The following is a 19560-nucleotide window of genomic DNA, read 5'->3' on the forward strand; positions in this document are numbered from 1 at the left end:
CTAAACAAAAAGAAGCGAAAAAAAGCCCGTCATTTCTGTATTTACAGGTAGTTGCTGTTGACATTTTTTTCAGCTTTACTGAGGTATAATTGACATCTTAAATTGTAAGATATTTAAAGTGTACAACGTAATTTGATATATGTATGTATTGTGAAAGGATTCCCTCCGTTGAATTAACACATCCCTCACTAGCCCCTCACATACTTTTTTGTGTGTGTGAGAACATATTAAGTTCTACTCTCAGTTATACACTATAGAGTTATCAGCTGTAGTCACCATGTTATACATTACATCTGCAGACTTGATTCATCTTATCATAAAAGTTTGTACCCTTTTATCACCCTTTCTTTATTTCTCCCAACCCCCAGCAACTGCTTTTCTACTCTCGGGTTCTGAATTTGACTTTTTTTTTTTTTTTAAGATTCTGCATATAAGTGCTATACCTTGCAATACTTGTCTGTCTTTGGCTTATTTCACTTAGTATAATGCCTTCCGTCCTCATCCATGTTGCTGTAAATGACAGGATTTCCTTCTTATGACTAGATAATAGTCCATATGTACCACATTTTGTTTATCCATTCATTTATTGTTAGACACTTAGGTTGTTTCCATACCTTGACTTTTGTGGATAATGCTGCAAAGAACATGGAAGTAAAGCTATCATCTTCAAGATAATGATTTTGTTTCCTTTGGTTATATACCCAGAAGTGGGATTGCTGGATTATTTGGTAGTTCTTTTCTTAGTCTCATGTGAAACCTGTTTTTTATAGTGGCTATTCCAGCTTACAGTCCCATCAACAGTATACAAGAGTTCCTTTTTCTCTACATCTTTGCCAGTTTATATTATCTCTTGTCTTTTTGATAGTAGCCATCCTGACAGGTGTGAGGTGGTACCTCATTGTGGTTTTGATTTCTATTTCCCTGATGATGAGTGATGTTAAATATCTTTTCATATAGCTGTTGGCCAATTGTAAGTCTTTTTTAGAAAAATGTCTGTTCAAGTTCCTTGTTATTTTTAATTGATTATTATTATTTTACTATTAAGTGATATGAATTTCTTATATATGTTTTTTGGATATAATCCCATATCAGATCTGTGGTTTGCCAATATTTCCTTCCATAGATTGACTTTTCATTTTGTTGATGGTTGCACTATTGACACTTTTATATTCATATACCCACATGTGTATGCCTTTGATGGAATTTGTAATTTTTTTAAATGAGAATACTTCAAAATATTATTTTTGGGTCCATTTTCACTGTAGATCATATCAAATGATACTTTTACATATCAATAAACCCTCTTATAATTAAAATGACTGGCTGGTAGGCCCTATTCAGTCCCTATTTTTAATCTCTGTTTTTCTTTACAATAATTTACTAATAAAGTCTGTATACCTTTGGTTAGGTATGTATTTAGGCAAAATTACTTGAGGTGAAATATCTTGGTTAATAGGCCTGCACGTTTTTATGGCTGTGATTCAATTTTTAATACATCAAGTATCCTTCATTGGTTGAGTATTACCATTATACTATACATTTGTGTAGAAAGCTTCAGAGACAGGACTGACTCTACTAAACTTCACTTTTAGAATAAATTCAATACAGAGTTTGTCACTTATTCCTAAAAGTAGTGCATATACAGATTTTTCAGTAGTTTTTTTCTGGTGTAGGACTGTTTGATAAAAGAGAGTTTACTGAAATAGAGTTGTTTGGAATACCTGAGAACAGAATTATGAAGTCAATATTTAAAGAAGAATACCAGTTGAGATTAATTGAAGTAGCAAAGTATGTTTTCTGACTTTTAAAAACTGCTTCTTTTTAAAAATGGTTATTTTTTAAAGAATGGTAAGCAGAATCCATTTTTTACGATGTTGTTTTCATAAAAACGCTAGTCTCATATAGTCTTTTTAATTTTCATGCTCAGAAGACTCATTCTTGTTTATAGTATTCATATGTTGACATGTTGTCTTGATTTTTTTCTGATTTTTAGCTATCATAAAATAAAATTTTAAAATACATTTAAGTGTACAAATTAGATATTGTAAAGAAATACTGAAAGACTTTTATGTAGCTGCAGTAGCTTTTTTTTTCTTATAATATTGCAGTCTAATTTCATCACATACTAATGTCTTCTTAAGTCAGCATGACTTACCAGTGATACTAAGAATGTTATTGAGATAAGAGCTGGGCGATGTATGGAATTGTTGAATCACTATTGTACACCTGAAACTAATACTACACTGTATGTTAACTAACTGGAATTAAAATAAAAACTTAAAAAAAAAAGCAAAAGAAATGTTGATTAAGGGAAAAAGAAAAAAAAAAGGACAGATGCCTGGGTGGCTCAGTCGGTTAAGCATCTGCCTTCAGCTCAGGTCATGATCCCAGGGTCCTGGGATCGAGTCCCGCATCGGGCTCCTTGCTCGGCGGGGGGCCTGCTTCTCCCTCTGCCTGCCACTCCCCCTCTTGTGCTCTTTCTGTCTGTCTGTCTCTCTCTCTCTGACAAATAAATAAAATCTTTAAAAGAAAAAAGATTTTAAAGGAATGCTATATAGCACAGTATATATATTTCTTGGCTTAATTATCTTGCAAATGCTTATAGCATCCCTATTTAAAAATATAATGTTGGTATAATCTCCTGTTTTTATAGAACTTTGTTCTACTTGCATTATTTCATCTGTTCCTTAGAATAACTGCATTAAATTATGGTCGCCATCCCATTTCATAAAAGAGGAAACTGAGATTTACAAAAGTTGAGGAACTTACCAAAAATTGCATGGAAGTGGCAGAATCAAGTCTAGAACCTTTTTCATTGAAAACACAAATGATCTGCTTTCTGTATTCCTTATTTTTCAGTAAATCTGAATTTTAAATTCTAGATTCCAGGTTGGTTAATTTCATTTTTGATTTTTGAGTTTTGTTTTATTTTACCTCCATTTTCACTTCTAAAAATTCGTTTGAATTTTTAGGATGATTTTTAAAAGATGAATCAGATTGATGTATAAGCAATGAGGTGAAAGAAATATTTGTCTCTAACTTAAGAGTCAGTAATTTGTTTCAAAATTAGTATCATGATTTCTGCAGTGGCTGAGTGAAGATCTCAGCAAATCCTCTCCCTGAAAAGCAACTGGACAAAATATAACATGTACAAAATTGTCAGCCAACTATTTCAGGACTCTGGAAACTGACCAAAGGTATTCAACAAGTTGGGAAGCATTTATTCAAGAAAAACTACTAAACCTTGGTAAGAATAATGGGAATCCATAGTAATTTTACCTAGGGCTGGTCCCATTCCCTCCTACCCAACATGATAGTTTTACCAAGGCAGGGGTGACAGGGTGACCTGATTTGGAATAGAGCAGGGATGAATGCCTGCCTAAGAGAATTGTAACACACAAAAAATAGTGATCATGATGGCAAATATTCAAGGAACATCATTAGCTTGGGGTTGAGATACTGGTTAAGGAAGGCAGCAAACTGAGAGACCAGTCAAAATTTTAACAAAGAGATCCAGGGAACAAGACAACCATCATGTATCTTGATAAACTTCCCCATATCCCAAATGATTTGGAAGGCTGCTCATATATACAAGGCTATGCACAAGCTCAGCAGAAACCAGAGAAGGTCTTAGCTAATCTATTAATTCCTGATTGAACGTAAGGCCTTGCGCATGCAGAAAATAAAAACCAGGGAAGGTTAGTGTAACCTGCCTGAACTTTGCATCATTTCCCAAACTGAACTGATGCATCAAGAAAAAGGTACAAGTGTCACTGGCTCAAGATGTTTCATTTCAACATAGCCCCTCACCAATCATTGGCTGACCAGTAAGTTATGCTCTCCTCAAGGAAGCCAAACTTAAATGTAAGAAATAATAATGAAGAAGACTAAACAGCCTCACACTACAGGGGAAACAAACTCTATAGAATTAGTCCAGGAAGTCACAAGGCAAAACACACAGGTAGTATCAGAATCCAGAGTTGGTGAAATATATTATCAAATATGTCCAGTTCTCAGTAACAGAAGAGGATGAAACATGCAACAAAATAGGAAAACATGACCCGTGGTGGTGGTGAGGACACTAGCTAATAGAGGTAGCCCCAGATGTTTGAGGTAGCCCCAGATGTTTGACTTAGGACACAAAGACTTCAAAGCAGTATTATAAATGTTTTCACTGCTTAAGGAAACTTTGTTTAAAGAATTAAAGGAAATATAACCAAATATAAAATATCAATAGAGAATTTTTGAAAGTGAACTAAATGGAAATTCTGGAGTTAAAAGTTATAATAAAAATTCACCACAGTGACTCAGCAACAGATTGGAGCTGCAGAGAAATAACCAGCAAAATAGAATATAGTTAAATAGATTTTTCCAATATGAAGAACAGAGAAAATAAATAAAAATGAACAGAACCTGAGATATGTGGAACACCAGAGACAACTATTATCAACACACACATAATGGAAGTCCCAAAAGGAGGAGAGAAAGGAGCAGAAAAAAAATATTTGATGAAATAATGGCCACACCTCCTAAAATTGCTCTAAGTTGTTAATCCAAGAAGCTCAACAAACTGCAAGGAGGTTAAAAACAGATCCACATCTAAACATATCACAAAGTGTTCAAAGCTACAGAGAGAAGGTCCTAAAAGTAGGAAGAGAAATACGACTCCTTCTGTAGAAGGCAACCCCAATAAGATTAATGGCTGACCTTTTTTTTTTTTTTTATAGAAATGAAGGTCAGTAGGCAGTGGGATGACATTCAAAGTACTGAAGGGGGAAAAACTGTCAACCCAGAATTCTTTATTCGGCAGAACTATCCTTCAGAAATTAAGGTAATTTGAAAACATTCCCATATAAACACGGTTGCTAGTAAACACTTAAATACTGAAGGATTAAAATATTTAAAATACTGAAGGAGCTTCATGCTAAAACAAAGTGACCCCAGACAATAACTTGAACTACACAAAGAAATATAGAGCACCAATAAACATAATTACATACTTAATAATAAGACAGTATAAATACGTTTTTCTATTTCATCCTTTTAATGATTTAAAATACAAAATCCTGGGGCACCTGGGTGGCACAGCGGTTAAGCGTCTGCCTTCGGCTCAGGGCGTGATCCCGGCGTTCTGGGATCAAGCCCCACATCAGGCTCCTCCACTATGAGCCTGCTTCTTTCATCTGTGTTCCCTCTCTCGCTGTGTTCCCTCTCTCGCTGGCTGTCTCTCTCTCTGTCAAATAAATAAATAAAATCTTAAATAAATAAATAAATAAATAAATAAATAAATAAATAAATAAATAAAATACAAAATCCTAGGATGACAATTTGAAAGCCAAGTTGTTCTTACAGCATAAAAAGATGTCATATGCATGTCGATAATAATACAACCGAGAGAATAAGAAGTGGAGCTATATTTGAGCAGCTTCTGTAATTTACCGGAATAAATTAGTATCAATCTGAAGTAGAATGTTTTAAGCTTTATTTTGTACCTCTAGAGCAACCAGTAAGAAAATAATCCCAGATATAGTTTCTTCAAAAAAATAATTTAAATGATATGGTAAAAAACAATTTACTTAACACAAAAGAAGGAAGTAAAGGAGAAATAGAAAAACAAAAATACTTGAGATGAATAAAAAACAAGTAAAATGTAGGCACAAATCGATATCAATAATTACCTTAAATATAAGTGGATTAAACAATTATCAAAAGCTAAAGATAGGCTGATATTTTTAATCCAAATACTTGAGATTCAAAGACACAAATAGATTGAAAGTAAAATGATGAAATAGGTATAACCAGGCACATAGTAACCATAAGAGAGCTGGAGTGGATATACCAACATTAGGAGAAAATGGCTTTTAGACAAAGAATTGTTATTACAGGCAGACATTTTATGGTAAAAGTTTCAGTTCGTCAGGAAGATATAAAAATTGTAATTACATGTGCACCTAACAGCAGAACACCACCCAGCAACAGCGGAGTGCATATTCAAGTACACATGGAATATTGTGTAGGACCAACTATATGGTAAGCCATGGATTATTATACTGTGGCCCACTGGCTAACTTTGGTCCATTGCCTGATTTTATACAGCTTGCAAGCTAAAAATATTTTTGTACACTGTTTTTGTACACTGAGAACCACAAAGCCCAGCTGAGAGAAGTTAAAATCTTAAGATAGGTCAGTTGAAGCTATTGAGACTGAGGAATAGAAAGAAAAAAGAATGAAGGGAAATGAACAGAGCTTACTAGACCTGTGAAATAGCAGCAGCCATACTGGCATACACATGATAGGAGTCCCAGAAGGGGAGGAGGGAAAGTGACGAATATTTGAAGAAATAATGGCCCCAAATCCCTCAAATTTGACAAAGATATGAACCTAAATGTTCAAAAAGCTCACTGAACTCCAAGAAGGATAAAATTCTAAGTGATTCACACCAGGACACATTATAATCAGATGGTCAGAAGCCTAGGGACAGAGAAAATTTTAAAAGCAGCAAGAGAAAAGCTAAACATGCAGTGGATCCTCAGTAAGATTTAACAGGTTTCTCATCAGAAATCTTGGAATCCAGAAGTGAGCAGAATGGCACTTTTATTCTATATCCGGGAAAAATATTTTTTCAAGAATGATTTGGATTTTAAATTGAATTCTTGTATGTGACACTAAAAGCATAAGTAACCAAAGAAAAAATAGATAAATTTGACTTCATTAAAATTTAAAACTTCTTTTTACCAAAGGAGGTTGCCAAGAAAGTGAAAAAATAACCTTCAAAATGGGAGATAATATTTGTGAATCATAGATCTGCAAGAGCTCAAGTACCCAGAATATGTACAGAACTCCTGCAGCTTACCAACAAAAAGAAAACTGAACTAAAAACTGGGCAAGCGACTTGAATACACATTTCTCCAGAGATTACATACAGATGGTCATCAAGTACATAAAAAGATGCTCAGAATCATTAGTCATTAAGGAAATGCAACTCAAAACCACAGCGATTCTACTTTGCACTTACTAGGATGTTTATAATTTTAAAAATGGAAAATAAATTTTGTAAGGATATGGAGAAATTGGGGCACTGATACGTCTCTGGTGGCAATGTAAAATGGTGTAACTGCTGTGCAAAAAAATTGGTAGTTCCTCAACATGAAGCCAAATACAAAAGGTTACATATCGAATGATTCCATTTATACGAAATATCCAGAATAAGTAAATGAATAGATACAGAAAGCAAAATGGTGATTTTCAAAGGCTGGGGGAAGGTAGTAATAGGAAATAACTGCCTAATGTATAATTGCTCAGTTGGGATGTATGAGAATGTTTTGGAGAAATACACATAGCATAGAAGTGACTATTTTAAAGCATACAATTCAGTGGCATTAGTACGTTCAAAATATGCAACCACTGCCTTATGTTATGAATTTCTCCTCCGTAAAAACAGATTTTTTTAAAATCACAATGTGATGCCACTTCACACCCACTTGAACATTTATGATAGAAAAGATAGATAATAAGCATTGCCAAGAATGTGAAAAAACTAGAACCATTATACATTACTGATGGAAATGTTAAATGGTGCGGCCAATTTGGAAAACAGCTTGCCAGTTTCAAATTATCAGGTGTTAGATGGATAAACAAAATGTGGTGTATACATACCTGTGGGATACATGATAAATAGTATTTGGGGGGCTCAGTCAGTTAAGCAGCCGACTCTTGATTTTGGCTGAGGTCATGATCTCAAGGTCCTGGGATTGAGCCCTGCATCGGATCGAGCCCTGCATCGGATCGAGCCCTGCATCAGATCGAGCCCTGCATCAGGCTCTGCTCTCAGTGGGGAGTCTGCTTGAGATTCTCTCCCTCTTCCTCTACCCCTCCCCCCACTCGTGCTCCCTCTCTCTCTTTCTCAAGTAAATCTTTTTAAAAAATAGTATTTGGAATGGAATAACAAAGCACAAAGTAATGATATCTGCTACCATGTAGATGAGCCTCAAAAACATGGTAAGTCAAAGAGGCCAGGTGTAAAAGATCATGTGTTATATTATTCCATTTATATGAAATGTTCAGAAAGGGGAAATTTGTAAGAGACAAAAAATAGACTAGTGGTTTCTGGGCTGAGGGTGGTAACATGAATTGACTTTGGAGGTAATGGAAATGTTCTAGAATTGGATTGTTGGATTGTGGTGATAGTTGCACATATCTATAAATTTACCAGAAGGGGCGCCTGGGTGGCTCAGTCGTTAAGCGTCTGCCTTCGGCCCAGGGCATGAACCCGAGCCCCGCATCAGGTTCCCTGCTCCTCTGGGAGCCTGCTTCTTCCTCTCCCACTCCCCCTGCTTGTGTTCCCTCTCTTGCTGACTGTCTCTCTCTCTCTGTCAAATAAATAAAATCTTTAAAAAAATTAATAAATAAATTTACCATAGTCATTAAGTTATATTCTTAATTCAGGTAAATTTATGTTATGTAAATTATTCCTCAATAAAGCTATTTTTTAAAACACTGGGTACGAATCTTGATAGTGGTGTTATGACTCCTGAAATTGACTTATCATTGTTTCACTAATTGAAACTATGGCAGTCTCCTGAGTATATCTGTGTCAGGTTTTTCCTTTGTAAAAATTTCTGCTGTTAACTGCTGGATGTGCGTGTGGTCATCTGTTTCATATACCATTTGATGTACTGAATTTCTTTTGTATGTACAGAGGATGGTTAGAACGAGAGAGCAGGTATGGTCTGCAACCAGGACACAATTGGTTTATCATCTCCATGCAGTGGTGGCAGCAGTGGAAAGAATATGTCAAATATGTGAGTATGATTCCCCTTTATCTGTATATTTCATAGGATTTTCAACTCCCATCAGACTTTGTGTGACTACTGGCCAGTAATAAAATGCTTCAACGTAGATAAGGATTCGAAGGGAAAGGAAATGAATACCTATGTGATACTTCCATGGACCAAACTCTGTGCTTACACTTCCACATACATTTCCTCCCTTGCAGCAACTCTGTGAGGAAGGTAATAATGGACATGGGGGTGCATGCATATGCGCCTTACGTATCTCAATTAATCCTCACAGTATCCCTGGGAGGAAGGTGGTATGAGCTCATTTTACCTGTAATGAACCTGAGGCTGAGATTAAAGGTAACCTGAATACAGAGTAGAAGTTCCGGGATCAAATCTAAGGACTGACTTTTAAGCCAATGGTATCTCAACCACATCATTTACAGTATCCTTCATTTATTCACCTTTTTCATCAAAATGTTGAAGACCCTTGGTAAGAAGTATTGATTTTCTTTTTAAAAAAGTTGATTTCAGGACTAACATTAGAACTCAGTTTCTAAATGATAATCTGCCATTGTTTCAAATAAAGAGTTCAAAGAGAAACTCTCATTAGTGAATATTCTCATCTTACTTAAAACAGAATGGATTTTTTTTCAGCATGAAAAGACTCAGAGTAATGCCAGGAATCAAATTTCTTCATATTTGGAGAGCCAGTTGATATATAGACTCATTGTCAGTTACCAAATGATCACTAACCTGATTATTTGATTTATATATTTTTTCTGTATGTCCTTTTCTGTCATTGTTTATCAGAATATTGATAGACTGTTTACATTATCTACTTCATTATTCTGCCTGGTTCTTTTTCTATTTTGCAGAGTTAATATTGTGTTTTCACATATAAAATACATTAATCAATGTTGTTAAAGGAGTAGAAAAGTAGGCAAATGACTTCAGACTTTGTAGGTAGATAATGATGGTGATTGTAAGCAGAAAATGAAAACATTGAGGTAAAGCATCACAGTCTATTTTGAAATGCTTTTTGTTCTTTATGTTCTTAGATTGGCCTTAGAATGAATGGTTATTAATGTTCTACTGTCTGCAGACTCAGAGTTAACCTCATTTTGTGTTTTGAAGTATTTGTTTCCTGTAGGAACACAGTAGAGGTCTTTTTCTTAGCTGCACATCCCTTATAAACAGACAGAAGTGCACTGCTGAGGACACAAACCTGATTTGACCCTTTTGTGTATTAAAAGAATTAGTGGAGGGGGAAATCTACACTTAAGTGTCATATTCTCTCCACTGGGCATTCTGTATTATTGTCTAGTATGTGTCTGTCAAATGCAGACTTTAAAGTTTACTTTAAAATGAAACTGGTTAGGGGCATCTGGGTGGCTAGTCAGTTAAGCATCTGATTCTTGATTTCAGTTCAGGTCATGATCCCACGGATCAAGCACCATGTCGAGCTCCCAGATCAGCAAGGAGTCTGCTTCTCCTCCCTCTGCCCTGCTCATGCTCTCTCGCTCTCAAATAAATAAATAAATAAATAAATAAATAAATAAATAAAATCTTTTAAAAAATAAATAAATAAATGCAAATCACTTTTTAAAGAAGTGACATCCTTGGCCTTTTGTCTGTAAAATGAGATTAAGAACAGTTACCTCCATCACAGGTTGTTATAAAGGAGTTGATACATGTTAAGCATTTTAGAACAGTGTCTGGCACATAGTACTCAATAAGTATTAGCTAATAGTCTGAGAAAACAGTATAGGATAATAGTAGTGAGCTTGTACTCCCTGTGTTAGAGTCCTGGTCCTGCTACTTGTGGTATGACCTTGGACAAGTTACTTATCCTCAGTTTCCTCATACAAACAACCGGTTTAATAATGATACCTGTTTCAATAGGGTTGTTACAAAGAATTAAATGAATTAACATATATGAAGCATGTAGCCCCATGCCTGGCAAGTAGGACCCTATGTAAAGTTAAAGGGAGTAATGGTACTAATACTAGTTTTTAGCAGCAGTAGCAGTAGTAATTAGTGATTTATATTTGCCTTTCCAGTATATATGGCAATTTTGGCAAATGCTTTGTTTAAGAAAAATAAATGGATGTTTTTAATGTGTTGGATAATTTCCTCTGGGCTTAGTCTGCCCACCTAGTAAGATATCAGTTAGCTTTAGTTAATGTCTCTTCATAAAATGGCGTATTTGCTTATGTGAATTACTAATTGTCTATGAGGGTAGACTGTATCTTTCAGGCAGTAGCATGCCTAGGTAGAGACTAAGGGAGCAGGAAAAATAAGCAGTCCTTTCTTAGAAGTGGTTTGCCTCAGATATGAATGATTGACTTGAGTTTGAATATTTGATCTGCTCATGGGATCTGTTCCTTCTTTAATGAGCCAAAGTATGTGAAATCTCCTTTTGCACAAATGTAAATGGGGAGAAATGGTGAAATCTTTTCCGTTTGTCATCATTGTAGTATATATTCTTGTCTTCCCCCTATTTGAGAACTGAGGGAGCAGCTCTTAGTACTCATGTACAGATTTTGCTGTTTATTATGTATTATTGGTTGTTATGTGACTTTGGAATTAGAAAGTCCTTTAAGCACTTCTCTTTTCAAAGTTTACAGACAAAGCCTCTGGAGGACCCTTTAGGTTTTGTAACTGCACAGAGTTGTATTGGGCTATTACTTTATTACCTGATCTAGATTTCTAGAGTTCAGGTCTCTTGATTCCTACCTTAGAACTTTCTCCGTTGCTCCATACTACCTTCCATTTTTCAAAAACCAACATTGTAGACTAATGAAATATAAAATTGGCATAACTAGTAGTTGTTTAAGTTCATTAATATTTGTAGTATACATATGCATAGAAAAAAGTAGCACCATTACTGATAGAGAAGAAGGTGAATCCTGGCACTTATTTTGGAACATCATTAGCCACTGATACAACTCAGAAAAAATCATGACATGCTCAAAATAGAAATATCTTATATTAAAGTGCCATGTAGCCCTTTTAAGAATCATTGACTCAGAGGAGGAAATTTTTCACCATCAGTGAAACTTTACCTACCTGGAGACCTATCTTCTGAAAACACAGGATAGTTGCTAATAGTTCCAGAGCCAGAAGTCAGTAAAACAAAACAGGACCCTTTGACATTTAAGGGGAAAAAGTTTCCAGGAGCAACTGGAAATAACACTCAGAGCCAGTGACTATGCATATGACCATTCATGGTTTGTTTAACATGTAGAAGGAAAGTAGTCATAAGATAAGTCGACCGAAAATGTTGACAATTTCACTGAAAGCCAAGGGTGGAAGCAATGACCTGAAAAACAGGGCAGAGAAGGGGAAAGAAGAAAGAACCTAAGTAGTGGTGACAGTTTCAGACAGTGCCGGACACTGAGAGCAGTAGATTCCTAGAATAGAAAAACAAGCCAGACGGAAGATAGACCACTCTAGTTGGAACATTGGAAAATAAGTGAAGAAAAGCCTTTATTCTCTAAAAAGGGTATCATTCATTGCGCTATGTTAAAAGCATACAGTATAGTGTGCAGTCACTGGTGACAAAGATTGCAGTCTCTGATAAGCTATTACAATTATTCTGTTGTTGAATTACTGTAAAACTTTAACAGATTTAATGCAAGGTAATATTATTATCACCCCGTTTCCTTACCAAAGATCTGTAGATTTCATCCTAAGGACTAAGCTGTCCAGAATAAGAAATAAGAATGGTTTCATGTAAATTTTCTTTAGAAATATAGGCTATATATGAGATTTCCAAACCCTGGGGGCCTGGGTGGCTGAGTAGGTTAATTGTCTGCCCTCAGCTCAGGTCGTAATCTGGGGTCCTGGGATTGAGCCCTGAGTTGGGCTCCCTGCTCAGCTGGGAGTCTGCTCCTCCCTCTCCCTCTGCCCCTTTCCCCCTCCCCGGCTTGTGCAGCACTCTCTCTCTCTCTCTCTCTCTCTCTCACTCTCTCACACTTTCTCAAATTAATTAATTAATTAAATCTTTTTAAAAAAACATTTAAAATACAATTCCAGATATTTCTCTTTGAAATTCTGTTAAATGTCAAACTCAGAGGACAGCTTGAAGGAATTTTTTTTTACTCAAGTGGAATTAAAGGAGACCCAATCTTCCGCAAAATATATTACTACATCTTTTTTAAAAGTAACTTATAGTGCATAAACAAACAAAATGAATGGAGAAATGAATATAAATTTTAAAAAGAGTTGCCTGTCAAGTCCACATGATTGTTATGTGGACATCATTTAAGTTCAAGAACACTTGTAGCAAAAATAAAGTGATTTTTCTGGAGGAAATGGAGGTGACCTGACAGAAGACCATATCTCTCAAGTTATTCTTTCAAAATGGCTGTCTTATTAGTTTTACTCCATCTTTGTAAGAAAGAAGCACATGACCCAAAAGTTCATTAAAATCTGAATCTTTCTAAAAAGCAAGTTCAGAGCAAGTAGTACATTCAGTAAGAAATCAGTTACAACAATACTCTCAGCATTTGGAGCACATTATGAAAACAAAGGTATGAGACTATAATCCTCACTAGGGCAGTGGTTATCAATTTTGACTACATAGTAGGATCACATAAAGGCCTTTACGAAAAAGAAAGAAAAGAAATACCTCTGTTTCACTCCAGACCAAATAAATCAAAAAGCATAATTGAAAAAAGATTGAATTAATATAAATAAGTCCTCTTGTTTACTGAAAATTTCTTTTTAAACTTAATTTAAATTGAATCCATTTTTGTTGGTATGGACTCAATGTCAGAAAAGCTGTGATAAGATCAATATTATCTTTAAGAAATTGCCATGAAATCCACACACTGAAGGCCAAACATAGAATTAGTAATATAAACTACTCAAGCCTAATATACCTTTCTACTTCTTTGGCCATAGGTCCTTTTGGTTCTGTTGTCCATACAATTTTGACTTTTTTGGTGCATAGTCTAATTTAAAACTGATGGGGGCGCCTTGCTGGCTCAGTCGGTAGAGCATGCGACTCTTGATCTCAGGGTCATGGTTTTAGGGTCCACATTGGACGTAGAGCTTACGTTAAAAAATAATAAACAGGGGCGCCTGGGTGACTCAGTCAGTTGAGCATCCAACTCTTGATTTCGGCTCAGCTCGAGATCTCAGGGTTATGAGATTGAGCCCTGTCTCAGGCTCCACACTTGGCAGGTAGTCTGCTGGGGATTCTCTCTCTCCCTCTCCTGCTGCTCCCCCCAACGCCCCCACCCTGCTCCCCTCTGAAATAACAAATAAATAAATCTTTAAAAAAAATAAACAGGAGCTCCTGGGTAGCTCAGTGGGTTAAGCCTCTGCCTTCATCTCAGGTCATGATCCCAGGGTCCTGGGATCCAGCCCCTCTGCCTGCCGCTTTGCCTACTTGTGCTCTCTCTCTCTCTCTCTCTGTCAAATAAATAAATAAAATCTTTAAAAAAAAAAAAAGATTTTAAATAAATAAACACATAACGTACATACATCACTCACTCACTTTGTGTCACAGAGTCCTTTGCAGAATGTGTTTCTAGTCTGCCTTATCAATTTTATTTATACACACTCTTCCCCTTGAAAAAACTAAAATTTAGTTAAACATTAAAATGTTCTTAATTGGCGGTAGCTAACTACAGGATTAGAAGCAATAGATAATTTGGGGGCGCCTGGGTGGCACAGCGGTTAAGCGTCTGCCTTCGGCTCAGGGCGTGATCCCGGCGATCTGGGATCGAGCCCCACATCAGGCTGCTCTGCTATGAGCCTGCTTCTTCCTCTCCCACTCCCCCTGCTTGTGTTCCCTCTCTCGCTGGCTGTCTCTATCTCTGTTGAATAAATAAATAAAATCTTTAAAAAAAAAAAAAAAGAAGCAATAGATAATTTGGGATTAATTTTTGAAGGCTGCTTAGTTCTTGGATTATTAAATTGTACCCTTTAATCTCTGACTTCATGATTTTTAGGATGCTAGCCCTGTTGTAATTGAGCCATCATCTGTTCTGAATGGAGGAAAATACTCATTTGGAACAGCAGTACATTGTATAGAGCAGAGTGAAGATAGAATCGGAGGAGGCAGCCTCAGTTCTGTGAACACCACAGAAGAGAAATTTTCAGACAATATTTCTTCTGCATCTGAAGCCTCAGAAACTGCTGGCAGTGGTAAGTATGGCTTGTTTCCCATAAAGTTTATTCAGGGTCACTTCTTAAGGGAGTATACTTTGTCAGAGAATGTGCTTTGTAGGATATAATCAGGCTTCCATTCACAGAAATAAGTTTTGAATGAAATCGTCAATTATAAAATTCTTGAAGATATCAGTAGCTTTAAAAAGAGAAGCTCTTCTATATTTACTTCATTAATCTCTCAATTTGAAAATATGTTCACTGTTGGGGCATTAGGCTGGCTCAGTCAGTAGAGCACGCAACTTTTGATCTTACAGTTGTGGTTCAAGGCCCACACTGGGCGTGGACCTACTTAAATAAGTTCATTTGTTTAAAAAAAAAAAAAAAGGAAAGGAAAGAAGGAAGGAAGAAAATATTTTCACTCTTTTCGTTGATTAAAGCTACTTTTCTCCATATTGCCGTTAAATTATTTTGTCAATAAATTTAGATTTGGAAAAACAGTTTTTGAGAAAATCTAGAATTCCATCTCCAGGACTCTCTCTGCCTTCTTTGGGTTAAATATCAGATTCTACAGACATTTCAGGCTGGAATTGGGGGATTATTTTGTGAAATTATTGAGAAAAAGTCATAATGCTTCCCATAATCCCCTACAGTCCTTGGTACCTACCTAAAACTCAGTGTTTCTACACATTTGGGAAAAATGCTTTGTTTTTATGGTGTAGCTGAGTTGAGCTGATCCCTCTGCTGATAACAGTGACAGTACTCTCTACCTTACTCTGTTATTTCATCTTTGAGATCCGGCAAATTGGACAGAGCTAGCATCTTCTCTACAAAGTTCTATGTAGAATCTACTCCTTCTTGTTCCCCATCTGACATTACAGCGGTCATTCAGCAGCCCTAGAAGTTCTGTCTCTGATGAGCTTTAACACCAAGATTATTTTTAACATTCTTTAAGGTCCTTTTTGATATGTGCTTACTCTGACCTGTGCTATCCATAGGCTGAGCAGTGCTGCAGACGAAAGGTTTAAAGTGACTGATGACTAGGATGTTTACCGATTGATGGCTAGAACAGTTAGTCTATAGTTCAGAGTTGAAATGCCTTAAAATACTATGGAGGTTCACAACTCTTATTATTTTTCTGTGTGTATTTTTCTATTGTTACCTGGCATGCCTTCCTTTGAAATAAATTTATTAAGAAACAATTCCCTCTTTTCTGGCACTCTTCTGTTTGAGTTCTTGTTTTAGCTCCTTCCCTTTGGTTTAGAGACTTCTTATGACCAATTTAATAAGAACACTTGGAATGTGTTTAGAAGTGGAAAAGAAGAATTAAGGGCGACTGTATGAGAGCCCAGCTATTTGGCCATACTTCTTCCTTTTCTGTCAGAGGATGTATAATTCTTATGAATTATTAGATATTTTAGGAGGCTGGCCAAATGTTCATTTGGTAACAGTTTGGTGGGTTTTTGTTTTGTTTTAAGATTTGTATTTATTTATTTATTTATTTAAGATTTTATTTATTTATTTGACAGAGATAGAGACAGCCAGCGAGAGAGGGAACACAAGCAGGGGAGTAGGAGAGGAAGAAACAGGCTCATAGCGGAAGAGCCTGACGTGGAGCTCGATCCCAGATCGCCGGGATCACGCCCTGAGCCGAAGGCAGACGCTTAACTGCTGTGCCACCCAGGCGCCCCTGTATTTATTTATTTTAGAGAGAGAGCATGTGAATAGGGGTGAGGGGGCTGGGGGCCAGAGGGAGAGGGAAAGAAAGAATCTCAAGCAGACTCCATGCTGAACTGAGCCTGGAGCCAGACATGGGGCTGGATCTCACCACCCTGAGATCATGACCTGAGCTTAAGAATCGGACACTTAACCGACTGTGCCAGTCAGGTGCCTCATTTGGTAACGGTTTTTAAAGTGTTAGGCTAGGTGTTGTCCAGAAGGATTACATGTATATTTCCTATCTTCTGCCGAGTTATCAGAATCTTACACTGTACTGACATGCCAACGGAAAAAATAGCATTAATCTAATACATGGACATTGAGTTCATATCTTCACACCTATTTATGTATAATAACTAAAAATAAGGAGATTCCATCCTCTTTTCCCTTACAGGCTTTCTGTATTCTGCCACACCAGGGGCAGATATGTGCTTTGCTCGACAACATAACACTTCTGACAATAACAACCAGTGTTTGCTAGGAGCCAATGGGAATATTTTGTTGCATCTCAATCCTCAGAAACCAGGGGCTATTGATAACCAGCCACTAGTAACTCAAGAACCTGTAAAGGTAGGTGATATGATATCTACTTAAAATACTTCTCTTTCAGTGGCAAATAAATTTCATTCTAGAGGTTTTAACTTATAGCATGACATTCGTACATTCATGGTTCATTAAATTAACCTGTTGTAGATGGAAATCTCTGCATAGTATATTTCTGTGAGGGTATTTTATGATTAAGTAATTGAATAGAAGCAGTGTAATAATCCTTAGAAATATTCTTACTTAGGACAGCTACCGTGAAGATGTAGTTTTATGTGTATGTGAAATTTTTTTTCCAAAATAATATTTTCTGTTGTTGGAAAGAAATCTGTGAAAACCAGCCATATTTCCAAATGTTCCAGTGATTTTTCAAATGATTTGCCTTGAGTTCTCTTGCTTAAATAATTTATTTTGAAAGTTAGAAATAAAAATCTCTTTTAGAAGATTATTTTCCAGTAACATGAAACTGAGTAGTGACATATGTGTGTGTTCTCCTTTGTCTAGATTTTGTTAAAACACAAGAGACTGTAATACTAAAAATATTAAAAATCAACATTTGTATTACATTTTTTCTAAGGCTACATCACTAACACTAGAAGGAGGACGATTAAAACGAACCCCACAGCTGATCCATGGAAGAGATTATGAAATGGTCCCAGAACCTGTGTGGAGAGCACTTTATCACTGGTATGGAGCAAACCTGGCTCTACCTAGACCTGTAAGTATAACCAGTGGTGCTTTGTATAAGGAACAGTCCTAGTTTGCGTCTTCCATTACTTTTCTGTATGAATCTCTCGATCCACAAATTAGTTCTTACTTATGGCAGCAGAGTACTCAGTACCTGTAAATTAGTTGAACAAAATTTAGGTCCCTTTACTTTATTCATTCATTTATTCATACATTTACCAAGCACTGTATTAGTACCAGCTCTACAATGATGTGCCTGTGGGAGTGGGTGGCTTACATGGAATGAATAGTCACTGGACTAAATAAAGTGAAGGGATTGTGAGGCTAGGCTATTAAATAAGTCATCCATATAAACGCAGACTTTAGGAGAATGGTAGGGCTTAGGTGGAGCAGAAGTCTGAGAGCCGGTGCCAAAAATGTCAGTGAATATAGGGGAAGTAGGGCAGTCATTACTTCTGAGACTGTTATTTTTATTAACCACACAGGCATCCAGTTAGGGATTCATTCATCCCATAGTTATTGGTGGATTTTTGTGTTTTGTGTTTTTGAGGGAAGGACACAAAAATGATGATAACAGGGTGATAAAAGGAATCCAAGGGAAGTGAATTCTGATTGTTGCCATTACTAGGATGAGTCATTCAGAGCATAAACAAAATACTGTAAAAAAATTTAAAAGACTTGAAGTATATAATATCAAAATATTAGTAAGTTAACTATACCTTATACTGTTGAGCTTATACAGTAAACAACAGGACTCATTCCCTGAATACTCTTTGCATTGTCAATGCAGTAAAATACTTTGTAAGAAGGTTCTTTTTGTAGATCAAGAAACACTCTCCCTCACATAATGTCCAAGATAGAACTTTCTTACGCCAGAAAAGTTTACATAAATGATATAACAGTAACTTAAATCACTTCCAAATAGAATAAAAGTCTGTTCTAAAGCCTTAGTCTGTAATTTTGATGTTGATTTTGACTTATTAATAATTACGTTTATTAAAAATTGTGTTTAAGTTGGAATCAGGAATTTGGGCTTTGTATTTGTTGGCTCCAAAAGGTTCCTACTGTATTTGGCATCTGAACTCCTAGAAGATACATATAGATACAAATATAAATAGATACATATATGTATGTACTTTATTTATTGGGAGGTGGGGTAGTCCTTCAGTTAGTCACTTAATTTCTCGGACTTGCCAGCTCTGTGTTAATATTCTATATCTGGGAATATATCTGGGAAAATGTTGTGATAATTGTGTTTGACATATATATAGTTTGATGTATTAGAGCCTGCTGGATTTAGATTACCAGTGTTCCAGTCTCTAAATCTTATCTCCCTCCTCTGTAAAGTGGTGATGATAGTATCTACTTCATTAGAGTTGTTTTGATAATATAAATAATACATAGGATTAGCGCAGCATCTGATTTATAGTAAGTGGTCAATAAATGTTGACAGTTGCTAATACCATCATTATTATTAAATGAGTTTTTTCAGAGCCTCACACAAGGTCATGTTTTTTACATTGACGTCAGACACATATTAAAATAATTTTACTAGATCAGGGATGCCTGGGTGGCTCAGTCATCAGGCGTCTGCCTTCAGCTCAGGTCATGATCCCAGGGTCCTGGGATCAAGCTCCGCGTTGGGCTCCCTGCTTAGCGGGAAGCCTGCTTCTCCCTCTGCCTCTGCTTGTGTCCTTCTCTTGCTGTGTCT

At 36.2% G+C, this 19560-nt stretch overlaps 1 protein-coding gene across 2 annotated transcripts in view; it reads left to right on the plus strand.

Moving 5' to 3' along the window:
* USP32 (ubiquitin specific peptidase 32) overlaps positions 1–19560 on the plus strand; it is a 198892-nt gene that overhangs the window by 140855 nt on the left and 38477 nt on the right. For both annotated transcript variants that reach the window (XM_045773463.2, XM_045773464.2), the window contains exons 12-15: positions 8699–8801; positions 14744–14939; positions 17014–17189; positions 17740–17880. In XM_045773463.2, coding sequence (XP_045629419.2) covers positions 8699–8801; positions 14744–14939; positions 17014–17189; positions 17740–17880 — 616 coding nt within the window. The remainder of the gene's footprint in view (positions 1–8698; positions 8802–14743; positions 14940–17013; positions 17190–17739; positions 17881–19560) is intronic.

Source organism: Ursus americanus, chromosome 23 (genome assembly GCF_024610735.1).
Source record: "Ursus americanus isolate L20-20 chromosome 23, mUrsAme1.1.p, whole genome shotgun sequence".
Taxonomy (NCBI): Eukaryota; Metazoa; Chordata; class Mammalia; order Carnivora; family Ursidae; genus Ursus; species Ursus americanus.